Here is a 25,102-nt window from a genome sequence, read left to right on the forward strand (position 1 = left end):
AAAATATTGATGAATGAATATTTACAAGTATCATGTAAGATTTAGTATAATTATCAGACTACTATAATCACACTGGATATGGATGAAGCATTAATTTCCAAGACTGTGCTAAAATCAAAGTCTTGATAAAATTTTAATTATTAATACCAAAAGCAAAAGTTTGAGGCTTATAACTTCACCTATTAGTTCCATATTTGCCCCCAGTGGCACACCAATAAGTCAACGGACTTGCAACGCTAGAAACTAGGTTTGATAACCGTAGTGGGGAGAGCACAGACAACCCATTGTGTAGCTTTGTACTTAACTTCAAACAAACAAACAGTTCCAAATTTTTTCATTTATTCAATTGCTTGGCTATTTTATATATATAGTTGAGAAGCTGGAATTAATTGTTTTTATTTTATTAATCACTTACTGCAAAGTAAACTTTATTCTTTTTGTTTCAAGTACGTTTTACGTGATTACAAATCTCATTATCATAGATAAATCACAAACTATGTTATTTTCGATAACAATACGTAACAAAATTTTTACATTTTCTTGTTTCTGGGTAAAAAGTGTTGTTTTCCAATTGCTTATGCCTAAAGTAAATGGAAAAGACCTATTTTTCTCTTCGAACTTTGCTTTTGTGACCTGGGTAATGAAATTTTCAAATTTACCCGTTTTACAGTGCATTACAGGTAGATTCAGTGCTGAGTAGCTGATAGAGAATTTTCTCGAACTAACAAGAATTTTCAAGGATTTTCTAGAATGTTGTAAAACTTACAAGAATTTTCTAGAATGTTGTAGATTACAATTACAGAGTTGCAGCTAGTGAGAGAAATCCATACTACCCCAACCAAAGAGACCTCAATGACTTGGTCAGAGATCTTGGCCTAACAAAGTCGAATGCCAAGCTTTTGACATCTAAACTCAAGGAGCAGTTTTGTTAGATGAAAGTGTGCAAGTTTCAAGTCAGAAGTAACGTCACCGACATTTTTCAAACTTCTTCACTTGTCAAGATGGCCTTTGCTTCCGCCACAATGTATCCAGTCTGTGCAAGGCAACTGGAATTGCCTATAACACGAACGAGTGGCGCCTCTTCATTGATAGCTCATCCAAAAGCCTCAAAGCTGTGCTGCTCCATAACGGAAATAAGTATCCGTCTCTTCTCCTGGCTCATTCGGTGCACCTCAAAGAGGAATACAACAGCGTCAAGACCTTGCTAGAAAGACTTGACGTATGATGAATATGGCTGGGAGGTCATCGGAGACTTCAAGATGGTGACATTCCTGATGGGTTTTCAAGGATGCTTTACCAAGTTTCCCTCTTATATTTGCCTTTGGGACAGCAGGGACACCGCAACGCACTACAACAGGAAGCACTGGCCACAACGGACCGCGTTCTTTGTAGGGAGGTACAATATCAAGTGTGAGCCACTAGTGGACCTTCAGAACACTGCACATAAAATTGGGTCTTATGAAATAATTTGTAACATCTCTTGATAAGGAGTCTGCAGCCTTCAATTAACTTCGAGACTTCTTTCCTAAGCTGTCTGAGGCAAAGGTCAAAGCTGGTGTCTTCGTTGGACCACAAATAAAGAAGATCCTGGAGTGCACAGAACTCTCCAAAAAGCTCAGGAGGAAGGAAAAAAGAAGCTTGGGGCAGCTTTGTCGCAGTGGCTGAAAATTATGTGGGACTGGTTGAGGCTCTGTTGAAGAAATACGACAAAATGGGCTGCAGGATATCCCTGAAAGTCCATATCCCTGACGCTCATTTTGATAAATTCAAGGAGAACATGAGAGCATACTCAAAGGAGCAAGGCGAGCGCTTCCACCAAGATATAGTGGGCCTTGAATGCCGCTAAGAAGGAGCATATAACGAAAACATGATGGGAAACTATGTATGGGGGCTGATACATTAAAGTCGCAAATCTCAAAAACTACTCACATCTAAACATTTTTGTTAATTTTTGTATAACTTTAGTATAAATACATGTAAATCTTGATTCACATGTTGTTTTATTCAAACCTTATGTAAATGCAAATGTGCAAATTTGCCCGTTTTTATATAGAAAATAGGTTAATTTCTAAATTTCATTATTCAGGTCACAAAAGCAAAATTTGAAGGGAATAATGGCCATTTTCTGTACTTTTACAACATAAGCAATTAAGAAATAACACATACTATCTAGGAACAAAATCTGTATGCCGCAGATAGCCCTCGTGTAGCTTTGCGCAAAATTCAAAGTGAATCAAACCTATTCAGTATGTTGTTCATTCTAGGTAAAGCTGTATTCCCACAGTTGACTAGTCGTTTATTTCAGAATTTATTTCTTTGGTTTGTAAGAAAACTATGTACTTCCTAAATCCTTTGTCTTACAAAAGTTAATGTTGTTAATGTTGAAATGTTGTGTTTGTTTAGATTTATACTAAAAGTTAGAATAACGTTTATCTTTATATTATTTGATTGATACTTTACTGAAGTTAACATAATTTTATAAACCACAAATTTAAAGAACACTAAAGATCACTTTGTTAGCTTAAAAATTAATCCATCGTATAACTTTATGATACTTGCGAAATAAGACAGTGGCTGAATAATCATAAAAAGTGTGTAACAGTTAGATTGTGTCAACAATAAGTAAAGACGGCAAATCAGAAAAAGAAACTAAGTAATTTAAGTTACAATAAACATAAATTATGAAAACATAATCAGTGCAGGAAACTTCTAGAAGCCTATAAATTGGCAAGACGTTTTTAACTACAAACCATGACAAGAAGCATCTAATAAAAGTTTTCTCTGAACAACACTTTGTAAAAAGTAATAGTTTTATATGAACACTGAAAAAACAAAATGTTTTCGAGCTAAAAGTTCTAAAAACACTTTTGTTTCTTCCATTCAAGTGAAGCAAGAAATACGTATAGCAATAATATAAAATAAATAAATATAAAAAAATTATAAAATGAGAGGAGAGCGTTGACGGTCATGTATAGCACCTTTAAAAAGTGTTTATTTTGAAATGAGAATAAGCTTTTAGATGTTATGTATTAACGGCTTCCCTTACACTCAGATGATTCCCAACGTTTTGACTGCCATCTTAGAAGACTTAACTTTCCCTTGTCTACTGTCTTCTCTTTCATTCCTGCAAATCGATTTTCAACACATCATTCAGATTAATGTGGATCCATCTAGCGTCTTTAATGAGACACTTTTGTCAGTGATCGTCACGTCACATTTCTTTTTTGTACTTGCAACTGACATTTTATGGACGCTAAAAAGTAGTTATCAGGTAAGATATAATTTTGTTTGCATATGTTTTCGTTATCTAATTATATACAGTAGCGCATATTCACAGTTAGAGAGCAAAGTATTTCATCTTATATTGTTTTGACATGTTTAAAATGAATTATATACAATATTCAAAACTTTATTTTTAGGTTATATGGCTTATTACTCAGCTCATTTTCACTGCATGGGGAATCTACTTGAGTTCTTCTTGTTTATGGAATCATTCCAAATTTTTACGATCACTGGTCAACTTTCCTTTAGTTTTCTTATCCCGAAATGACCTGAGCTTTAGCAGTCAAAGAGGTTTCTATCACTTAGGAAGGCCCACCCAGTCAAGTATAGCGACAATTAATAAAAGTAGATTGGAGCTCACCTCTAGTCGGTCCGAGTCATGTGAATACATGATTCAAACTCCACAAGGTGGTCTCACTTATGACCAAATAAAGAGCTCTTCTAAAACCACCGCAGTTGACGAAACTGGTAAGATCAAATAACACCATTTTATCAAGACTTTCTGCTGTAAATTAAATACAAATATATTTTTAAATATAGATATGTTTTGCTAATATTAATGTTAAATATATATATATATATATTATTATCCTCACTAAATTAATGTTCCATTGAGACGTAATTAGATTTCAAATAAAATAATAGAATTAACAAGTAACGCATTCTAGCGCATTATCTGTAAAAAAATTAGTGTTTAATTTACATGAATACGTTGTCTATGTCACTAGGTAATAAATGGAAGGTTTAATCTTTATTATCAGTTTTTAGACAATTTTCAAATTAAAAGTAAAAAAAAAACTATCTGAAATTAGTTTACTAGTAATGTGTGCGGGATTACAGATTTTTTTGTTTGTATTTAAACATAAAGCTACAAAGTGGACTCTGTACTGTACCCACCACGTGCATCAAAACCCGGTTTTTAGCGACTTAAGTCCGCAGACTTCGAACTGTGACGCTGGGGACGGGATCACGGATAAAGGATTTTATACGAGGTTACATAAGATTAGGTGGGCCTGCCTAATAAGGCCGTAAGAGTTGTTATTAACTTCTAATAAGAAATAAGACAGACAAGCACAGAGAAGGAGTAATAACTACAGAAAAATTGTGTCTTAATGAATCAAAGATAAAGTATGTCAATTAATTACTGAGATAGATAGGTTAGGCCTATAATATATGTAGGTCTGTCTAGCTGCTTGTGCAGTTCTCTTTAAACAATTACAGAGTATTCGTCTTTTAGTTTCTGAACTTCGCGCAAAGCAACACGAAGGCTATCTGCGCTAGCTTTCCCTAATCTTGCAGTGTAAAGCTAGAGGGAAGACACTTAGTCATTATCACCCACCGCCAACTCTTGGGCTACTCTTTTACCAACGAGTAGTGGGACTGACCGTCACATTATAACGATCCCACGGCTGAAAAGGCGAGCATATTTGGTGCGGCGGGGAATCGAACCTGCGACTATCGGATTACAAATCGAACGCCTTAACCCACCTCGCCATGCCGGGCCTATCTTTTAGTGTAGGGAACATCAAATTTTTCTCTTGCACTATCCAAACTTACCTGTCATAGAGAAGTAATACTCTACTTGGAATTTAAAAAAAGAACTAGTAAAGAGTTCTAGTAAATATGGGTAAAACACCATCCTTGTGTCAACTTTATATATTTTAATAATAATAATAATATATATATATAAATTAGAACGCTCTCTTTGTAAAAGCATAAACTCAATATTTACAAGAATGAACTGAGTCCATCACGACGAAGTTGTAGTTATTGTCATGTTTCTCTTTGCTGAAAGATCAAGAACGTGGACATCATATCTTTCAATTATTTCTCTCTTCAACGTAATATTGCTATAGTTGCATGGCCAAGCGCGTAAGGCGTGCGACTCGTAATCTGAGGGTCGCGGGTTCGTGCCCGCGTCGCGCTAAACATGCTCGCCCTCCCAGTCGTGGGGGTGTATAATGTGACGGTCAATCCCACTATTCGTTGGTAAAAGAGTAGCCCAAGAGTTGGCGGTGGGTGGTGATGACTAGCTGCCTTCCCTCTAGTCTTACACTGCTAAATTAGGGATGGCTAGCACAGATAGCCCTCGAGTAGTTTTGTGCGAAATTCCAAAACAAACAAACAATGCTATAGTTGCTCATGACGTTTCCTTTCTGGGCCTTTTTTTTAATCACTGCAGTTCACACAATTGACACCAGTCCTCTACAGATTCCCAGTACACAACAAACTAAAAGCGTTCTCTTATCTTCTTCAGCAACTTCTTAACCTCTAAGTGTCGAGCTGTTGGAAGGTTGTGCGAGTGATTCAGATCGTCTGCTGGTAGTGACTGTGAGAGTAAAAGCTAAAGTTCTCATTTCTGTCCACCTTTAACTTCTTATTTTTGAAAAACAACAACAAGTCATCTTGTAAGCATAATAAATCACATTGTGCCAATTATATATTTGTTTTGACTGTATTGAAAAAATATCTGCCATAGCTATCATTCTATGCCATTGTTAATCTGCTGTTTGTTTGTAGAATTATGCACAAAGCTACTCAAAGGTTATCTGCACTTGCTGTCCCTAAATTTTAAGTGCTAGACTACAGGAAAGACAACTAGTCAATCCTGCCCACCACCAGGACTTAGGCTGCTCTTTGCCAACAAATAGTTGCGTTGACCACCCCGTTATAATGCTTCCAAAGCTGAGACAGTGAGCATGTTTCATGACAAGATTCGATTCCGCAACCTGCTGATTGCGAATCGAGTACCATAATCAAGAGGCCAAGCCAGGCCTTTAATCAGCTAAATCCTACCCAAATCGATAAGCACCTTTCAAGAGTTGAGTGCACAACAGCATATCAATTTCAAACTCTAAATAAAAACAATAATTCTATCTTTATTCTAATGATGTTTCTAATGTGATTTTTTAAATTCTGCATTCTTTATTAGTATGCCTCTCATTCCCAGTCTTTTATGATTACACTGCATGTGATATAAGCAACTACCACTAAACTTAACTTTGATAATATCTACCAATAAAGTTTAAATATGGGGCATTTACTACTTAACACTATGCCACGGGCCAGATGGTTAGGACGCTTGACTCTCAATATGAAGGTCGCAGGTTTGCATTCCCGTCACACCAAACATGCTCGCCTTTTAAGCGGTAGAGGTATTTTATACGACGGTCAATCCCCCTATTCTTTGATAAAACAATACCCCAAGAGTGGGTGGTGATGATTAGCTGACTTTCCTCTAGTCTTACACTGCTAAATTAGGGACGACTAGCGCAGATAGCCCTTGTATAGTTTGCGCAAAATTCAAACCAAACCAAACGAGTATGCTATTCAAAAGGTAAATTACAAATTTCGGCACAGATGCCTGAATATTGTGGGTGATGTCTACTTTTAGTTATATAGGAAGTTAAAATGTTCTCGTTTATTTAGTTTCCGTGCAGTTCTGGCATAAACACATGGTCCGAAAAACTCTGAAGATTGCCTTGTTCTAGTTATTTTGTTCCACTTATTTCTACACTATATTATGTTTATTCTACCTGATGGGATGTTGCGGTAACATAACGTATCTATGTTGAAAGAATCACGACTACAATATCTTGTGTTGGCCTAATGGATGATACCTTTTTGTTACAATTTACAAATGCTGTGAGAGGAAGTGCGCTGTCAACTAGACAAAGACATAAGGTTTACCTGTTAAAATAAGTTCTATTAGAAAATCACTGAATAAAGACAATATTTGAGATAATCATATTTTAGTTATACAAAAATAAATTCTGAGAAGTGAAACATTTAGGACTAAACACCACCTAGTGGATAATCAACTGTGGTACTGATTGTGCTTGTGTATACACTACGAGTAGACTTCTTTTTTGTTTAGTAAGAAAGTTTCTGTTTGTTTAATTAAAAACTTGTTTTCCAATCTCATCATTTCTCACACAAGAAATTTCACTGAACTTTTCAAATGCAGACTACAAAATTCCTGATTGACCCTGTTATTATTATAGGATGTATTTATCTGATAATTGAACAGAAATCAGAAAGGTTGCAAAGAACGAGACTAGACATAAGTTTGCACAAAGAAAAACAAATAGTTAGTAACACTTTCACAAATTACAATATAAATAAACATCATACTACAAATCATACAATAAAATTTGGGGGTAAGTGATTAATAACTGTAGGCGTGAAACTGATAAAAGCGAAACAAAGACTTTATAGTTCAAACTAGACCATGGATTAAAAATAAGAACCTAAGTTCAGTTAAATGTGAAGTTAACAATAAATCTACTCAACTTATATTAATTTTAAAGCAAGTTGAAATAAAAATGGAAACACTATCTTAATGCGAAAACTAACAAAGTCTAAAAATTTCTTCATGAAAACACCATTCACTTCGTAAAGTGAACGTTAAGTTAAAATAATATAATATAATATTTACCAACTTTAGTTACATCGATACAAGTACGTTAGCATTAAAACGAAAGTGAAACCTAATTCGTTTATGGCAAGTTCTAAATCTGCTAAAATAAAGAACACTTAGAAGCCATAAGTGCTTTCAGTCTAAAGTAAAATCTAACTTCGCTAGCAACATCAAAAAAAGTGAAAGTTGGTAACTCACTTAAACATCTCTCTGCGTCTAAACGGGTAAGTGTGAAAATTAACATAATTTTAAAATTATACCTTTAATTAAATGGCTCTAAAACATATAATACGGTAATACATCAGTAATAGCTACCTTAAAAAAAACTCATTAACTCGTAAATAATTCACTCCTCCTGCAGCCATACGTTCTTCTCCTCCGATAATCATTCTTCTTCAACATCATCAGTTTTATCGTTTTTTATCGTAGCTCGAAGCTTCCTTGTCTTCTGCCATTTGGCATTTTTATCAATACCAACGGACGAATTTCTCTGGCCTCTTTTCTAAGGCTCACCTTTTCTACAACTGGTATAATATAATGATCCTATTCATATTTGCTCATGTAGGTTTTGATTCTGTTGTTTCTGATATCTGTCCTCCAAAATGATTACTAGCTTCATCAAAATCTCCAAAGATATTGTATTCAAAAGCATCATGACTTTAGGCACTTTAGTAAAAAGGTTCTCCAGTTACCGAAATAGAAAATTATTGTGTATCTTCCATTCTTTTCAGTCCTGGGGTTGACTAATACTCTTGGATTCTTCGTACAACAGCGCTTATCCCATAAAAGTCCCAAGAGAATCATGGAATTTACGGATGCGTGCCTCTCTGTGGTATATTTGTTGTTAACTTCATCAAAAACTTTAAATAAAACAAATGTGGTTCACATGACAAGAACTAGAATCGCATAGCAACATGAAACAAAAATAATCACTATACACGTAATTTTCTTTGCGAGTTTCTTCTAGCGTGTCTCATTAGTAACTTTCCTTGCTAATAACGCTAAAAAATCACTTAGATTCCTCCGTTTGTCAGAGCACTTTTATGTAGTTTTGTGCTTCACATAAACAAACAAATCCTTCGCAAATTAGGATAATGTTGAAAACTTAGTAAATATGCAGTAAACAGATAATCACATCTAAGACTTAATTCTTATTTGCCACCTTTAAAAGACAGAATGCTATAGTGTTAGCTTAAACTAAAATGAATAACAATATACTATAATAACTGAAGCTGTTTTAACCCATTTACAGAAAAGTAAATCTTAAACTACAGTCCTTACGTATTTATTTTTTCGATAAGTATTTTGTTTTTTGAATTTAGCGCAAAGCTACACGAGGGCTATCTGCACTAGCCACCCTTAATTTAGCAAAGTAAGACTACAGGGAAGGCAGCTTGTCATCGCCAGCCACCGCCAATTCTTGAGCTACTCTTTTACCAACGAATAGTGGAATTCACCGTAACATTATAACACCCTCACAGCTGAATGGGTGAGTGAGCATGTTTGGTGTGACGGGGATCCGAACTCTCGGCCCACTGATTGCTAGTCTAGCGCCCTAATACCTTGCCATGTAGGGCCGACTTAATAATGATTTGCAAAACAGAAAATTTAACAACTGTGACAAATTTTGTCTGATGGCAGAGCAGTTTTATCAGGATAACGGAAACATCTTTGAAAGTCTTGGAGAACTATTATGTTCTTTATTTCAGAGTTCAAGAAATTCAAAAGTTAAAATATAACATTCCAAAGCTTCCAAAACACTCAGTCTAATAGAATAAAGGAATAAACATTCATAAGGAGTTCTACCCGTCTTTTACATTACTTACAGTACCAATGGACAGCCTATAATAGAAATAAACTGTGTTCTTACCCGAATGAAACAAGGAAAGACACTTGACAACATATTTGACAGAAAAGACAAAACAACTTCATTTAATTGTCGTCAAGCAAAACACAAACAACTTAATTCAATCGTAATTCACATTCGCAAGACGAGGAAGTAATAAACCTCTCTCGAGATAAGTATGTTTAGAGGAAATATCTCTGGATGAGACTGAGAAACGCGAGTTCTATTTATTAATTCTGATTATGTTAAAGTTTTCAAAGTGCATCTATCACTCACATCACCTGGTCATCCCATTAGCAAAAATAATCAATTCAGAATAGTCAGGTATTTTCAAGTCCCTGCACGACCGATGCTACCAGAAAACAGATTAAAATTGATGCATGTAAGCATATAGGGTAACTTACCATGGGACAGTCCAAAATACCAAAAGAGAATGATCCTTGACAATAAGTGATTGGGACAGGAATAAGGACACTGTTTTCCAAATCCAAGTGTTTGAACGCTGTGCATTCAATAAGTTCACAAAACACCCGTATGTGCAAAACATTTTTAATTTCCTAAATTACAAGGAAATAAAACATCTCCCGTTTCATACATCACAATATTACAATCAGAGGGATTATACCTCATCGTTTTTTACTGTTCATTGCACAGTTGAATCTGCTCACACTTGAAATAATTTTTTATGATTTTTTTTCTTTTCTGTGAAAAGTAGCTTTAATATGCTACTTGAGGCACAGAGGGCACGACAATTTTGTTATATATTTTCCTCTTCAAATTGTCACCTGTTACGATATTAACTTTTAATACGTTATCTAGAAGGCCCAAGCAATCAATATAATAAATTTAAAACTTACTTTAAGTTCTTTTAAATATGATCCAAAATATGCTACACAGTTTCTCTTCGCTCCATTAATTACTTATTGATCCGATAGACTACTTTTCCCACTTTAGAGTTCTCTTTTCTTGCATTCTTCTCATGTCCTTCTGTGTTGTTTTTGTCATTTTCTCAACAAAATATGTGCGAAGCTACATGTCCATATTGCTGGCTGAGCCTGAGGGTTCAGTATTTGTGTCCTGTTGACGCACTCTGAGGCCACAATTGTGCTATAAGAGTAACATACATAATCTACAATTCATTTAGAGAAGATTAACCAAAAGTTGACGGTGAATGCTGTTGACTGTCGGTATTTCCTCTATTCTATCAGTTTTTCAAAGAAGGTAGAGTTATACTATATAATTTTTGTTTAACTTCGTTTAAAAACTCCTAATTTTCATAAATTTGTCATAAATTGCGCCTTCTGCTAGTTTTATCACATGTTTTATGTATCCAAGCTTAACATTCTCTAAGTTAAATCTGATTTCTTTGTTTTTGGAAACATATATCACTTTTTAACTTCCACCCAAATAATAAATTCACGAAATGACATGATTAAATGATTTTTTGAACTGCTCTGAGTTTGTTTTATGTTTTGTTTTTTTTCCCAAGTACTAACATTTAATTAATAGCTCCATCATTTCTTGGCCGGTTTAAGATCTAGTTACAATTTTCGATTCAAGAGATCAAACCCTTTCAATTAATGTACTTCACAATGCCCATGGTATCATAGATTAATTTATTCTAATTTTACTTAAAATAATTTAATTTTGAAGATAGGATGGTAGAGATCCTGGTGAGTAATAAATTCGAATCGGGTCTAAGCACGCCTCACGTTTGTTATTACTGGTGACCAAAAATATAGCTAATAAAAAGGGAAACAAAGGTTCATAGATTAATTGACTCTAATTCTGTCTAAAAGAATTTCAAGTGTCGCGGTTATTGAGAATTTTCACTTGTTTAATTGACAGAGACATAAGGAGGCAAATAGCTGATTTGGTGGCAGAAAAATATTAACATGTCAGTGGGGGTCATACGGATATGGAGAATTTAAAAATCTTAAAATACTATTTTTCAGATAGTGAGCTGTTTGTCGCATAGCTCTCCAAGTAGAGGCATGTGCTGCCCCCACATTATCCCGGTGAACAAGACCCTGATAATTATTAAATTATGCGTCTGAAGTTTGTTTGAGCCTCGTTTTTCCAAAACACTTACGTGTGTTTCAGTTATTCCTTGTTATAAGAAACAAACCTACTGTAATATTTCCTCTAGAGAACACTAGCGTTCATACACCATCTTTAGGTGTAATAGCGCATTAGTAGGTTACCTTATCAACTGCCTACTATGGAGCTATCTCATAAGTCCATTGTAGACATAGCTTATTTAATTTTTTTCGATCTTTCGCCTAGATTTTTTTTGTGGTTAAAGTTTCAAATCGAACCAATAAATAGGAAAGTTGTTGTTGTTGTTGTTTTGGAATTTCGCACAAAGCTACTCGAGGGCTATCTGTGCTAGCTGTCCCTAATTTAGCAGTATAAGACTAGAGGGAAGGCAGCTAGTCATCACCACCCACCGCCAACTCTTGGGCTACGCTTTTACCAACGAATAGTGGGATTAACCGTAACATTATAACGCCCCCACGGATGGGAGGGCGAGCATGTTTGGCGCGACTCGGGCGCGAACCCGCGACTCTCAGATTACGAAGCGCACGCTTTTACGCGCTAGGCCATGCCGGGCCAAATAGGAAAGACAGTACTTTATGGCAAAACGATTGCTGTCGTCATTAAGACTGGAAAAATGCATGTATTGCAACATTATCTTGAATGATATGGAAGTGGTCAAATTGAAATTAGACAAGTGTTGTTTTTAGTGGCGCTAATTGAGAGAGGGAAATCGTCCACCCAAACCTTAATTTTATTTAGTTTTTGAGAAATATAAATGATTATGTTTATTTGAAATTACTAACATTCGTATATTTATATAATCAAAAACACCTTAGGTGTGAATAAAACGTTGTGGCCAAAAAACGGAATTCTTGCTTAACTTGGAGCATGATGGTGGGTATAATAAAATACGAGGCCTAACGAACTGATGAATGAGTATTTACTGTAAAAGCATTATCAATGCTATCCAATTGGTACAACCATACTTATTAATGCTAATTGCTTAAGCTAATATCATGTGACACTAGACAATCTTTAATTAGGATAATTTCATAAGATTTAGTAAATTTGTACATAAAAGTTGGCAATGAATAATCAATAATAACCGTTCACCCGCGTGATTCGTTTGAAAACTTGAACTAGAAACTACTAATCTAATTTGTTTAGCCTAATCTATACTTATATATTTGCACGTCCTTTCACCTCGAAATTAGCCGTCTTTAATCCGAATAACAAAAACTAAAAAGCCCTACTTTTACTCTTATAAATGTTATGTCTCAGATATTTCTTAATAAATTGCTTTGGAATTTTGCGTGTGAAGTAAGAGTCTAATTGAACACGTGCACTGAAAATATGTTATAATGTGCAGTACTACAGTCCGAGCTGCAAAAGGTTGGAAATCGCTAAACTGTCACTCCTATTAATAACATACAGTGTGTATCTACAGCAGGTTGTTTTAGCCGCACGATGCATTACCGTGTGTTTTGAAAGTACAAAATTGAAATTTTTGTTTGTTTGTTTCTCGTAGCCCACTCTTTCGTAGTTATTACAGTTGAAGAACGAACTCCGAAACGAGCTATGTCATTAATATTTCCTGCAACTGTATTTTATAGAAAATAGAGGCTCCAACCCCCCCAGCCCCACACACACATAGATCTTGCTGAAATGACACCAGTGGTTTTAAATGAGCACAAACTTTTAAGATAATACATCAAAAAGTACAATATGTCGCTAAAGTGGAATAAAATATGTCATTTCATACGTTTCGAATGAACAATTATGCCTTATTTTTGATCTTCCACAGTATCATCACGTTTTCATAAAACTCTGAGACAACTGCACAGTGAAATATGAGTAAAGACGACGGGTCGGTATACTGACTGTGATGTGTAGTGTTCTTTATGATGCCTAACAGCCTCGTTGTTTTTTTAATGCAGTGTGAAATTTGTAATGAATGAATTAGATAACATTAATTAGCAAATATACCATTGAAGCATTATAGGTAACGTATTTACTGCACTATGAATTTCTAATTCACATCAGCAGTTAGGTTATATACATATAAATTAAAAACAAAAACTACCTGAAAAACACTGGAACTGTTGTGAATATGAACATTGAATTATTTCAAAATAAAAATGGTTTTCTTCACATTGAATTTATTTTACAGATCACAACGATTATTCAGTAAGCCAACCTCAGCCAAACTGTTTCCTCATTTCACCAGAAGCCAGGAAAAGTTTATCACATGAAATCAACAACCGTATGTCTCAGAATCAGTTAGACCAGCCAACCATGTCAGCCAACTCTCAATTAGTTCAGCCATTACAAACGTTCCGCCTTGAGAGTAACAACACTGGACCGTTTACTGTAAACTGTTTTACTTTGTTTGCGTGTATCTGAAATATAATATAAAATAGCAACGATAACATTATCTTAACAAACGATTGTACCTAATTAAATAGGAATCAATAAACATGTCTTAAATGGAGAAATAGGAATTGTTTTGATAAAATAAGTTATGCTGTAACTAAATAATTAATTTTTATAAATATTAGGTATACAGTCATACTTTATGACTTTGTGACTGGTAGCCAAAAGTGCCATAATACACCACATCGTCATAACCCACTAATTCGATCGTAATCGTAAGTTTGACTTACATCATGTGATTTGTTACGTTATAACTGACTTGACTGACTACATGTTGGGTCAATTCATTCTGGCTTTAATCGGCATGTTTTGCATTATAATGTTGAGCTTTACGTTTAGGCTTAAAGTTGATGTCAGGTCTCTTACAACAAGTGACGGTATATTTATTTAAGTACTTACTTTTTATTTCTGTATCGCCAATATGTACAAAGTTTTAACCAGTATATTGATAATTTAATACAGTGGTGCACAAACTTTTTGAGTCAGAGGCCACAAATAGACTTCTCGTAACCGTTGGGGCCCACAAAAAAGTGAAGATTAAAATCGTCCCACAGTTGTTTCACACAAGATGGACATCACATTTAAGAACACACAAATAACGATTATATCAAAGAGTTTGCACATTATTCTAAGAAATGTTATGATACGTCAACTGTCACAAAGTCAGTGCGATAGATGGTGCTGCATGTCATCTACGAGCTTAGAAATGTCCGGCTTGATGTTTGACGTTCAAAGACGCAAGACTACTTCCAGATGATCATCAGTCAGCTGATTGCGAGTGTTGTTTTGTTCAGTTTCATATGCGAGAAAGCCTGTTCGCAGCAGTACGTGCTGCTAAACATGCTGGTGCGGACAAGTGTGTTTTGTAGAAGTCAAGCAAACTGTTTTCTCGGTAAATAGCACGCAGTTCATCAGAGGCCTGAAGATCAGTAAGTCTGAGCTGATATTCTGCTGACAAGACGTCCATTGAGACACTGAACGGATCAGCAAAAATTTTCATCTACAATCTGCATTGGTTAAAGTCATGAAACCGTGAGTTGAAGGATTCAATCACGGTATCTAGCTTCCCAACATAAACTTGTGTGTCAATGTCCTGATTCTTCTGTAGCTGTGACTGAAAAGTAGGAAAGTGCACGAAATTGCCTGATGGTGTTTGCTGCCGGAACAACTGTAACTTTGTCCTGAAAGCTGAGACGTTATTTGCAAGCTGACAGACAAGTTGATTTTTGCCTTGCAACTTCAACTTCAGATCATTCAAGTGTTGTGTCATGTCGACCAGAAAGGTCAAATCATCTTGCCATACTGGATCAGTCATAGAAATCATTTCTGTGTTTTTGTTCTTGCTTCCGAGGAATTCTATCACCTCATCAATCAACTACCAGAATCTTCTGAGCATCTTCCCTCGACTCAGCCAGCGTACTTCACAGTGATACACAAGGTCACCATAATCTGAATCAATTTCTTCAAGAAGACTACGAAATTCTCGGTGATTGAGCCCTCGTGATTTGATTAAACTAATGGTTTTCGTCATTAATGCCATCAGTGCCTGAAAACTAAGCTCTTTACTGCACAGGTTCTGTTGGTGAATAATACAGTGCAACTTCACCAACTGTCTGTTCTGCTTTCCTCGATGCTTCATCAACAGTGCTACCAGCCCGCTACTTTCTCCGGTCATTGCTGGTGCTCCATCAGTTGGCACACTTACCAGTTTCGTGAAATCCAAAGAAACACTACTACACAGTCGTAATGTCACCTCGAATAGAGCAGACCCAGTTGTTTGATCCTTCATGGAACCCATGCCGATTAGTTCCTCTGTGATATCAAACGATGACGACACACCACGAACAAAAAATAGCAGCTGTGCTGTTGACTTGATGTCAGTTGACTCGTCTGCTGAGAGGTGTGAAGTTCTTTGATGAACTATCATATGATTCAAAGCCACCGTCTGTAGCTTGCGAACTGCTTCCGGGCACAACTTTTCCGATGCAGTAATCATACATTGTTTGACAAAATCACCATCGGTGAACGGTCGGCCAGATTTCGCTATCATCAACGAAACATCGTAACTGACCTCACATGCTACACCTAAATCTGCTGTCTGCTTTGAGAAAACGTTCTGCTGGTGATTCAGCGACCGCCGCAGAGATTCAATTCGAGCTGTTCTTTCATCACCGACAACGTTGTGGAAATCTTTATACTTCGACTCATAATGACGCTTTATATTAGATACCTTCGCCACTGCTACTGTCGAATGACACAGCAGACAAATCACGTTCTGTTGTTGAACAAAACAGTATTGCGCAGTCCAATCATCATGAAACTGCCGGTTTTCGTCGTCAACTTTTCTTTTACGATTAGCTGCCATTTTTGTTACGAAATAATATCAAAATAGGGCTCGTAAGTAAATCTCAAAGAACAATTGGAACGTGTGAGATTTCGTAATTACGGAAATATTACGTCATTGCGCCAGTGATTAAATGCCTATGCATTAACGAGATTTGCTTATTAAATTTTCTTTTTTGTTCGACATAAATATGGAACCATCCAGTATCCAATTTAATGGACATTCTTCTATAGCGCTTAATCTTCGCGCAGGCGCGAACTCTCTATGTTTGACTTTCCCGTTGGACATCGCGGGCCACTCGGCGACTCATCGCGAACCGGACTTTGTGCACCACTGATTTAATATATTAAAGGCAATCATTCCTTTGTCAAAACTTTTGCATTCATTTGTCGAATGTGATCTAACAACGACCCTTTTTGAAGCATACAAAATGTATAAATCTTATAAGTGTTGACGGTTATTTGCATAATATAAAAATGCAATAACAAATAACAGGACATACTATAATTCATTTTGGGCTTGAAGCAATTGTGATTTTTGTTTTAAATGAAGCCATGTTTTGATTAAATATAGTTCTGAAGCTTGAATGCCCAACATGATAATTAAGGCCAGAGAAATAATTATGCAATATCTCGATATATAAATGGTACCAAACATAAGTTAAAAAATTAATATTGTCTTTTGCAACATAATATCACATTACTGGTTTGAGAGTTATAGAGTTGCGCCTCTACTTCAGATTTCATGGAACGAAAATCTTAAATTTTAAACAGGTTACAAGCTATTAGTATTTTACATTGATATTTGATATGTGAAATTTTCTGCTTTTCAGCTGGGACATATGGATAACTTGGTATCACCTTCGTATGATCAAACTTCACAACAAAGAAGACGAACTTTACCAAACTTTCAGGTGATGAAACAAACTCCTTCCCGTGAAATTCGATCTAGTCGTTCTTCCTTGTATCAGTCTCAAAGGTTTGTATAACATAAAGTTCTCATTTTCTGCCATGTCAGGAGATGTTTATTGTGATAGTGTATCAAACGAAATATAGGATGAATGAATCTAATTCTGAAATGTTCTTTTATTATTAAATATAATACAAGTAAAGAAAACACTTTCCAGAAAAGGAAGTATATGTATAGAGGACTGATATCAATTCTTCAAACACAATGCAAACAACACAGTAAGGGATGGCATTTCCATCATGTTAGGCACATAGTGTATTAGAATGTTAACAGACAAAATTAAAATACACGGAATAGTTAGACAAATTACTATATGTTAATTCTTGTCTGTACTATTATGCAGGGATGATACAAATGCCATCCCTACTATTTTGTTTGCATTATTTTCGAAGGATTAATATTAATCTTTCCTACACTTACTTCCTTTGTTAATTAGTGTTTTCTTTATTTGTTTGCTTATTTTAATGCAGTGTTTCAATACACACAAAAAGGTTATATTTACAAACAAGTTTTAAATACAATTAGATTTAAATTGTAATATTTGTTGTTTATCTGTTATTGGCTGTTTCATCCTGTACTTAAGCCTTTTTAAAGGAACACCAAATTTCTGTAATAAAACTAACTTCAAAGGGTAATGGATAACATCAATTATACTAGAATTTTGATTTTATAAATTACTAATAATTATTAACAATACTTATAAAATCGGATAGTATGTTTGAAACTGTCATCTCGGTTAATTTAGCTGGTGAAATTGTTTAGATTTTAAGTTATCCTGTAATAAAAAAAAAGAAGCAAAAGAAAGAAAAAAAAGAAATTCAATTTTTTTGTTATGATATTTACAGACTTGTGACTCGGATATTGTAATAAAAAGGAACACTGTATAATATTGTAAAGCTCCGATGACGTATTCAGAAAATATTTAAAATACTATTTTGATAAACAATTCGAGCCATCCCATCCTGATAGGCCCATGGCCAAGTGGGTTAAGGCGTTCAACTCGAAGTCTGAGGGTTGCGAGTTCGAATCCCCGTCGCACCAAACATGCTCGCCCTTTCAGCCGTGGGGTCGTTATAATGTGACAGTCAATCCCACTATTCGTTGGTAAAAGAGTAGCCCAAAAGTTGGCGGTGGGTGGTCATGACTAGCTGCCTTCCCTCTAGTCTTACACTGCTAAATTAGGGACGGCTAGCGCAGATAGCTCTCTTGTAGCTTTGCGCGAAAAAACAACAACAAATAAACAAACCCATCCTGATAAGTTCTATTACGCTACTTACAGGATTGTTTCTAACAGCATGTAGCGTTGTTGTTTGTGTTTTCTTAACGTGGATTATTTTTGTTACCGTTACTAATGGTTGTTGGAATTAGAATTTTCACTCACATTGCATCTATCTACACGTCTGCTAAACGGAAAGGTCAGGGACACTTGAGATTGGGTTAATGGTCCCTCATTTTGAACTATTGAATAAAGGAAAAGCAGCCAATCAAGACCATCGTTTACGTAAAAGAACAACGTATAATACTCTCTCAGCCACTTAAGTCGTTAATAAGAAGTACATACACACAGGTTGAGCTTAATATAATTTTCAAACCATTCTTTACAGTAAAAGATTTCATCAAAAATTATTTGTTTAAATATGCGAGGAGTGACTGCAAGGCCACCTGTAGCTGAAAGCTAGACGACGTTTACGAGCAAATGGGAGTATCACGTTTGAGACTATCTATTTCTGTGATCCGAAAGTTGGGTGTAAAGCTGAACATCCGATAATTCACTGAGGATTCACAATTCGTTGTAATGGTAATTCCGACCTTAAACCAAAACAAGTTTATCTATAAAGCAAGTCTATCCTGTTCAAAATGTAACAGTCTCATTATACATTTAGCTTGTTTCAGAGGAAGTTGTTCCATAAAAATGACCTTCTAAATAACAATTGTATAAATAATGTTTATTTAGAAAAATGAGTGATTTTTAAGTTCATTTTTTCTCCTTCGCTGATATTAGCTCTAGATATCAAGAAACACGATAATAGTTGATAATAGGGTGTGTGAGTGTGTTTTCTTATAACAAAGTCACATCGGGCTATTTGCTGTGTCCACCGAGGGAAATCGAACACTTCAGTTTAAGGTTGTAAATCCGTAAACTTACCGCTGGGGACTCATAATAAGGATCACAAGGAATTACACAACACTCTAATAGAATGTTCGATCAAATACCATCTTAAAGAATAAAGATTAAATTGAAACAACCCTTTTAAACCTCTATTTTTTACTGCTAAGACTGTATGCATATAAAAATGCAAAAAAAAAAAACATGCACATTAGACTTACACGGAGTAGAAAATCCACCCAAAATCTCCTATTTATATTTATTATTACTATTATCATTATTCTTTTTCCAGCTTACAAGAAAAACAGCTTGGTATATTGCGCCCAAACCGTCTGTATAATAATACATAAGGTACTACGAAGATCGTAGGGGTATTGAAAAATCTATTTGTTTCTTCTATATTTTACATAAGATAAAAAAGTTTTAAAATATTCACAATGTTATCATTACCCTTACAGAAACCTGCTGTTTCTTTAGAAAACTTAAGTATAGCGTGAAAGAGGAATTATCAATCAATAATAAATTAACATTAGATGACTAAAACATGTAAAACACTCAAGGCTTTGTACACTATACAATCGTTATCTTTAGAGAGCCAATCCTTATATTAACTATGAAGTGGAAGAGTAAACGAAAATTAACACGCATAATATTCAATTTTAATAATTACTTTAAAAGACACGAAGATTTATTTAAAGGGATATTTTAGACGTATATTTTTACCTTAAAAGTATATTTTTCTATTATTAAATTCTATGCGTGCTTTGTGGGAGTTGTCTTAGTATAAGCATATATTTGCTAATTGCTATGCACTGTATATAAAGAGAGATGATTTAGTTAGACAGAAACTATAAATGCTCGCAATATTTTCAAGCAAATCTATATGATAATCTCCAGTTGCAAAAACAGTCGAAAGCTACAGTAAATTACCATCATAGCTACTAGCTATGTTTATTATCATTACATTATTTAAAATTAACAACTATATCACGTTCTCCTTTGCCCATAGTTGAGCACAAAAGTTCACCAGATAGCATATGTAAAAAAGTGGAAATTTAGAAACCTGCAAATAGGGATCATAAAATAAATATAGGAAACATTGCTGGATATACTGTAGACATTACGTACTCAAGCTACAAATCTTAATTTTGACTGCACTAGATGTAATTGTAGGTAACAGCGTGGAACCAAAATAGTTTAATTAAAAAATGTCTACAGTATCTTCTTACTTTTTTACTTTGTTGGTTAATTTTATTGTTATTCTTGTTTAAAATGATTAGAACACTAATTTGATCTTGAATTTTCTGTTGTTCCTAATTATTGTTTTTTTATTATGCTTGATGATGGCCGAAGTAAAGAGTCGAAACGTTGAAAGGTTGTGTTTATATATAAGTTTCTCACGAACTGAAAACAATGAGGTACAATGTTCTACTGACAAATCACCTGCTTAAAATTTCCTCAACAATTATTATTGACTTTTGATCAAAGCACACTATCAATAGATCATAAAAATAACCTTGTTATTTATTATAGTTGTTGAATATACTGATCTAAAGTACGATAGTTATTTGTCATAAAACAAAAACGTATAATTATTAGAATGCAGTAATTTTACCGGTTGGTTCCCTCAACATTTTCTGCCATAATCTCCATAATATTTTCAACAGTTCTAAATCTATATACGAAGCTAAGTGTGGAAAGAAATCCTAAGAATAAGAACGTACGCACATATATAATACATTCATATCTTTAGAAGGTGATTTATATCCAAAAGTCTAATATATTATTAGACAGAAACTATAATAAATAAGTTAAGTATTAAGCGCAGATGAAAATATGACTACCTAAAGATCAACGTGTCAACGAATGTTAACTATATGTTGAAAATGTTAGATAAATAGTCCTATAACAGTAAATACGCTCATACGAAACGTGTATACAAGATACTGTGTCAAAATAAAACGTAAGATAGGCTATTGACTTTTAATATGATCTTACAGAAATGGTAAATTTCGTCTTTTTATAGGGAAACGCACAAAGTTTTGATCGTACTTCATTTATAATTTCCTTTAGCTTGTTACTGGATGCAGATATGAGATCTTCGGTCCTCTGCTATCTTTTACGGTTTGTATCCCTATATTAAGTAGTAGGTGATCTGCATCAACAGGAAAGATGATAAAGCATATTTTCTTTAGCACTGAATTACGACTTTCTTTATATGACTGAAGGATTCACTTTCACATGATTTTCAACTTGGTAAATATCTCATCAAAGAAGCTTCTATTTCGAAAATATCTCTGATATCTTATACATATTTGCATTCTTTCATGACGTATTCACTTTTTTGTCATCATTATCTTCAATTCAGGTCAAATGGTCATTATCAATAAATTCCATATAGTCATTTCCACCATATACAACCTCGTGATACTTTCACTTACAATTTGGCAATGGTATTTTTTTTTAGTGTTAATTAAATTATTAGTACTTGTCAGTACACTTTTTAGTTACTTCCCCCTCGACTATCATTCAATTTAGTAGAAATGATAATTCTCCAATTTCGCGACGACAACTAGAGCATGCTAAATATTTTAAACATACAGGCTTTTTATATTTAAAATAGAAGGGTTTCATTTTGAACTAGAATTGCAAGTTTTTTGACAATCACTGAAGTATTTTCGAACCATCAATTTGTAAGAATCAATGGTCTGCTGAATGTAAAGATTTAAACTATGTTTAGCTTCAGCGAACCACTGAATACGCTTTTGTTTATCAGGAAAAAGATCCATGGCAGAAATAGATTTTATTCAATTTCCTTTTTTGAACAATATCACTGGTGAATCCAGTTCGTAGATACTGGAGATATTAAAGGAGCTATTAGATCTGTCTCTTGCAGAGTAGAGGAAATGTTTAACTTATTCCGTCTTCATATACTGGTTTACAATTTAAATTATTAAGGTGGATTCTATTAGTTTTATTATTTTACACAAATGTACGTCAAAAGTTAAAATTAACAACGCTTTTTTTCATGCTTGAATATTCACAAATGCTATGATATCAGGTGTTTCCTTTCTCTGTACATCATCACTCTCTGATGATTAATATGTGATTTTAATTTATTGTCGCCCAACAGAATTACTAAATAATGTATCCAATGGTAAGTTTTGGTAACTCTTGAAAATCTTCAGTTATATTTTGGAGTTTTCTCCGAATTGTTTAAAGCCACTACTCAACATTATAGATATTTGGCGTTTCATCCTGAATAGCAGAATATGCGACCTAGGAACCAAACAACTAGTAAAAGATTGCAAGAATATGGCTTAACTTTCCATGATTTAGAATTGCCTGACCAAACGTTGGGGATTGTGTACAGCAGCCTCTCTCTCTCTGGCAGTTATTGTGATGTGAAATCAATTAATTCAGTTGAACTAAATCATTAAGCGCATTCGAAGATTAAGTAATCCTCCTTCGTCTCTCTCGAGGATAATAGTTGATGTGGGCCTGATTTGTGAAGATTTGTAATAAGAGGTAAACTGTAGATAAATTTAATGAAATGAAGGCTTGATAGGATTAATAAGCGGATTAGCGAAGGAGCTAATTCGAATAAACAGCCAATATTAGGCATAAGGTCCTTTAGGGCGGCAGGGATCTATAAATCCTATGCTAGGAGTTTGATGTGGGGGGAAATGATAGTACCCCAAGAAAACCTACTTTCACTGATAGTACCCCAAGAAAACCTACTTTCACTAGTACCCCAAGAAAACCTACTTTCACTGGTAAGGCGCCAATCCATTACCAGTACCCACTTAGCAAGAAGTAGATTGGAGAGGCAGAGTGAAGTCTGGTGCCAATGGTTCATTAGTGCTTCGTGGAGCAACTGATTCTTTGGATGTTCGTTAGGAATTTACTAGGGTTCTAGTTTAGGTAAACTTTTGACGGTGTGGAATCTTCGGTGTTGTTGGTGTGTGGGCGAAAAAAAAAGAAAGGTTCTTCGGGTGTGTCAAAGTCAGCGGTGATGTCTACAACGAGAGCATTGAGTGGGTTTGACGAAGAGGAGGCGGATTGTGGTTCTGGGTGGGAAGGGTGTAAGACAGGTTGCTGGTTTATTAGGTGGGAAGGGTGTAAGATAGGTTGCTGGTTTATTAGGTGGGAAGGGTGTAAGACAGGTTGCTGGTTTATTAGGTGGGAAGGGTGTAAGACAGGTTGCTGGTTTATTAGGTGGGAAGGGTGTAAGACAGGTTGCTGGTTTATTAGGTGGGAAGGGTGTAAGACAGGTTGCTGGTTTATTAGGTGGGAAGGGTGTAAGATAGGTTGCTGGTTTATTAGGTGGGAAGGGTGTAAGACAGGTTGCTGGTTTATTAGGTGGGAAGGGTGTAAGACAGGTTGCTGGTTTATTAGGTGGGAAGGGTGTAAGACAGGTTGCTGGTTTATTAGGTGGGAAGGGTGTAAGACAGGTATCACAGGTTTATTAGGCGTCGTCTATTAGGAAGGGCGTGGTAAGTCAGGTGGCTGGTTATTAGGCGGGAAGGGTGTAAGACAAGTTTCTAGTTTATTAGGAAGGGAAGGGTGTAAGATAGGTTGCTGGTTTATTAGGTGGGAAGGGTGCAAGACAGGTTGCTGGTTTATTAGGTGGGAAGGGTGTAAGACAGGTCAGTCTGGTTTATTAGGTGGGAAGGGTGTAAGACAGGTTGCTGGTTTATTAGGTGGAAAAGGGTGTAAGACAGGTTGCTGGTTTATTAGGGGAAGGGTGCAAGACAGGTTGCTGGTTTATTAGGCGGGAAGGGTGCAAGACAGGTTGCTGGTTTATTAGGCGGGAAGGGCGCAAGACAGGTCACTCATTTATTAGGCGGGAAGGGGTGTAAGACAGGTCACTGGTTTATTAGGCGGGAAGGGTGTAAAAAGATAGGTTGCTGGTTTATTAGGCGGGAAGGGTGTAAAGACAGGTCACTGGTTCTATTAGGCGGAAAGGCGCAAGACAGGTTCTGGTTATTAGGAAGGGAAGGTGTAAGACAGGTTGCTGGTTTATTAGGTGGGAAGGGTGTAAGACAGGGTCTGGTTTATCAGGTGGGAAGGGCGTAAAGACAGGTCAGTGGTCTATAGGCGGGAAGGGCGCAAGACAGGTCAGCTGGTTTATTAGGCGGGAAGGCGCAAGACAGGTCAAGTCTATCAGGCGGAAAGGTTCATTAAGGTTGCTGGTTTATTAGGGGGAAGGGCGCAAGACAGGTCGTGGTCTATTAGGCGGGAAGGGCGCAAGATAGGTGGTCTGGTTTATTAGGGGGAAGGACAAAGATAGGTTCATCTTATTAGGAGGGAAAGGCGCAAGATAGGGTTGCTGGTTTATTTAGGTAGGGGATGGCATTAAGAGGTGGTAAGACAGGTCACTGGTTTATTAGGCGGGAAGGGTGCAAGACAGGTTCTGGTTTATTAGGTAGGAATCTATCAGGCGGGAATGGGGGAGGAGGTGTAAGACAGGTTGCTGGTTTATTAGGTGGGAGGGGTAAGACAGGTTGCTGGTTTATTAGGTAGGAAGGGTGTAAGACAGGTTGCTGGTTTATTAGGCGGGAAGGTGTAAGACAGGGTGGTTTATTAGGTGGGAAGACAAGACAGGTTGCTGGTTTATTAGGTGGGAAGGGTGTAAGACAGGTTGCTGGTTTATTAGGT

At 35.6% G+C, this 25,102-nt stretch overlaps 1 protein-coding gene across 1 annotated transcript in view; it reads left to right on the top strand.

Annotated features, from left to right (window-relative positions):
• Positions 1-25,102, top strand: part of LOC143256925 (uncharacterized) — a 53,694-nt gene that overhangs the window by 15,849 nt on the left and 12,743 nt on the right. Inside the window, exons 3-6 of the mRNA XM_076514814.1 lie at positions 3,053-3,271; positions 3,420-3,750; positions 13,759-13,958; positions 17,198-17,343. Coding sequence (XP_076370929.1) covers positions 3,053-3,271; positions 3,420-3,750; positions 13,759-13,958; positions 17,198-17,343 — 896 coding nt within the window. The remainder of the gene's footprint in view (positions 1-3,052; positions 3,272-3,419; positions 3,751-13,758; positions 13,959-17,197; positions 17,344-25,102) is intronic.

The sequence above is a fragment of the Tachypleus tridentatus genome, chromosome 1 (genome assembly GCF_004210375.1).
Source record: "Tachypleus tridentatus isolate NWPU-2018 chromosome 1, ASM421037v1, whole genome shotgun sequence".
Lineage (NCBI taxonomy): Eukaryota > Metazoa > Arthropoda > Merostomata > Xiphosura > Limulidae > Tachypleus > Tachypleus tridentatus.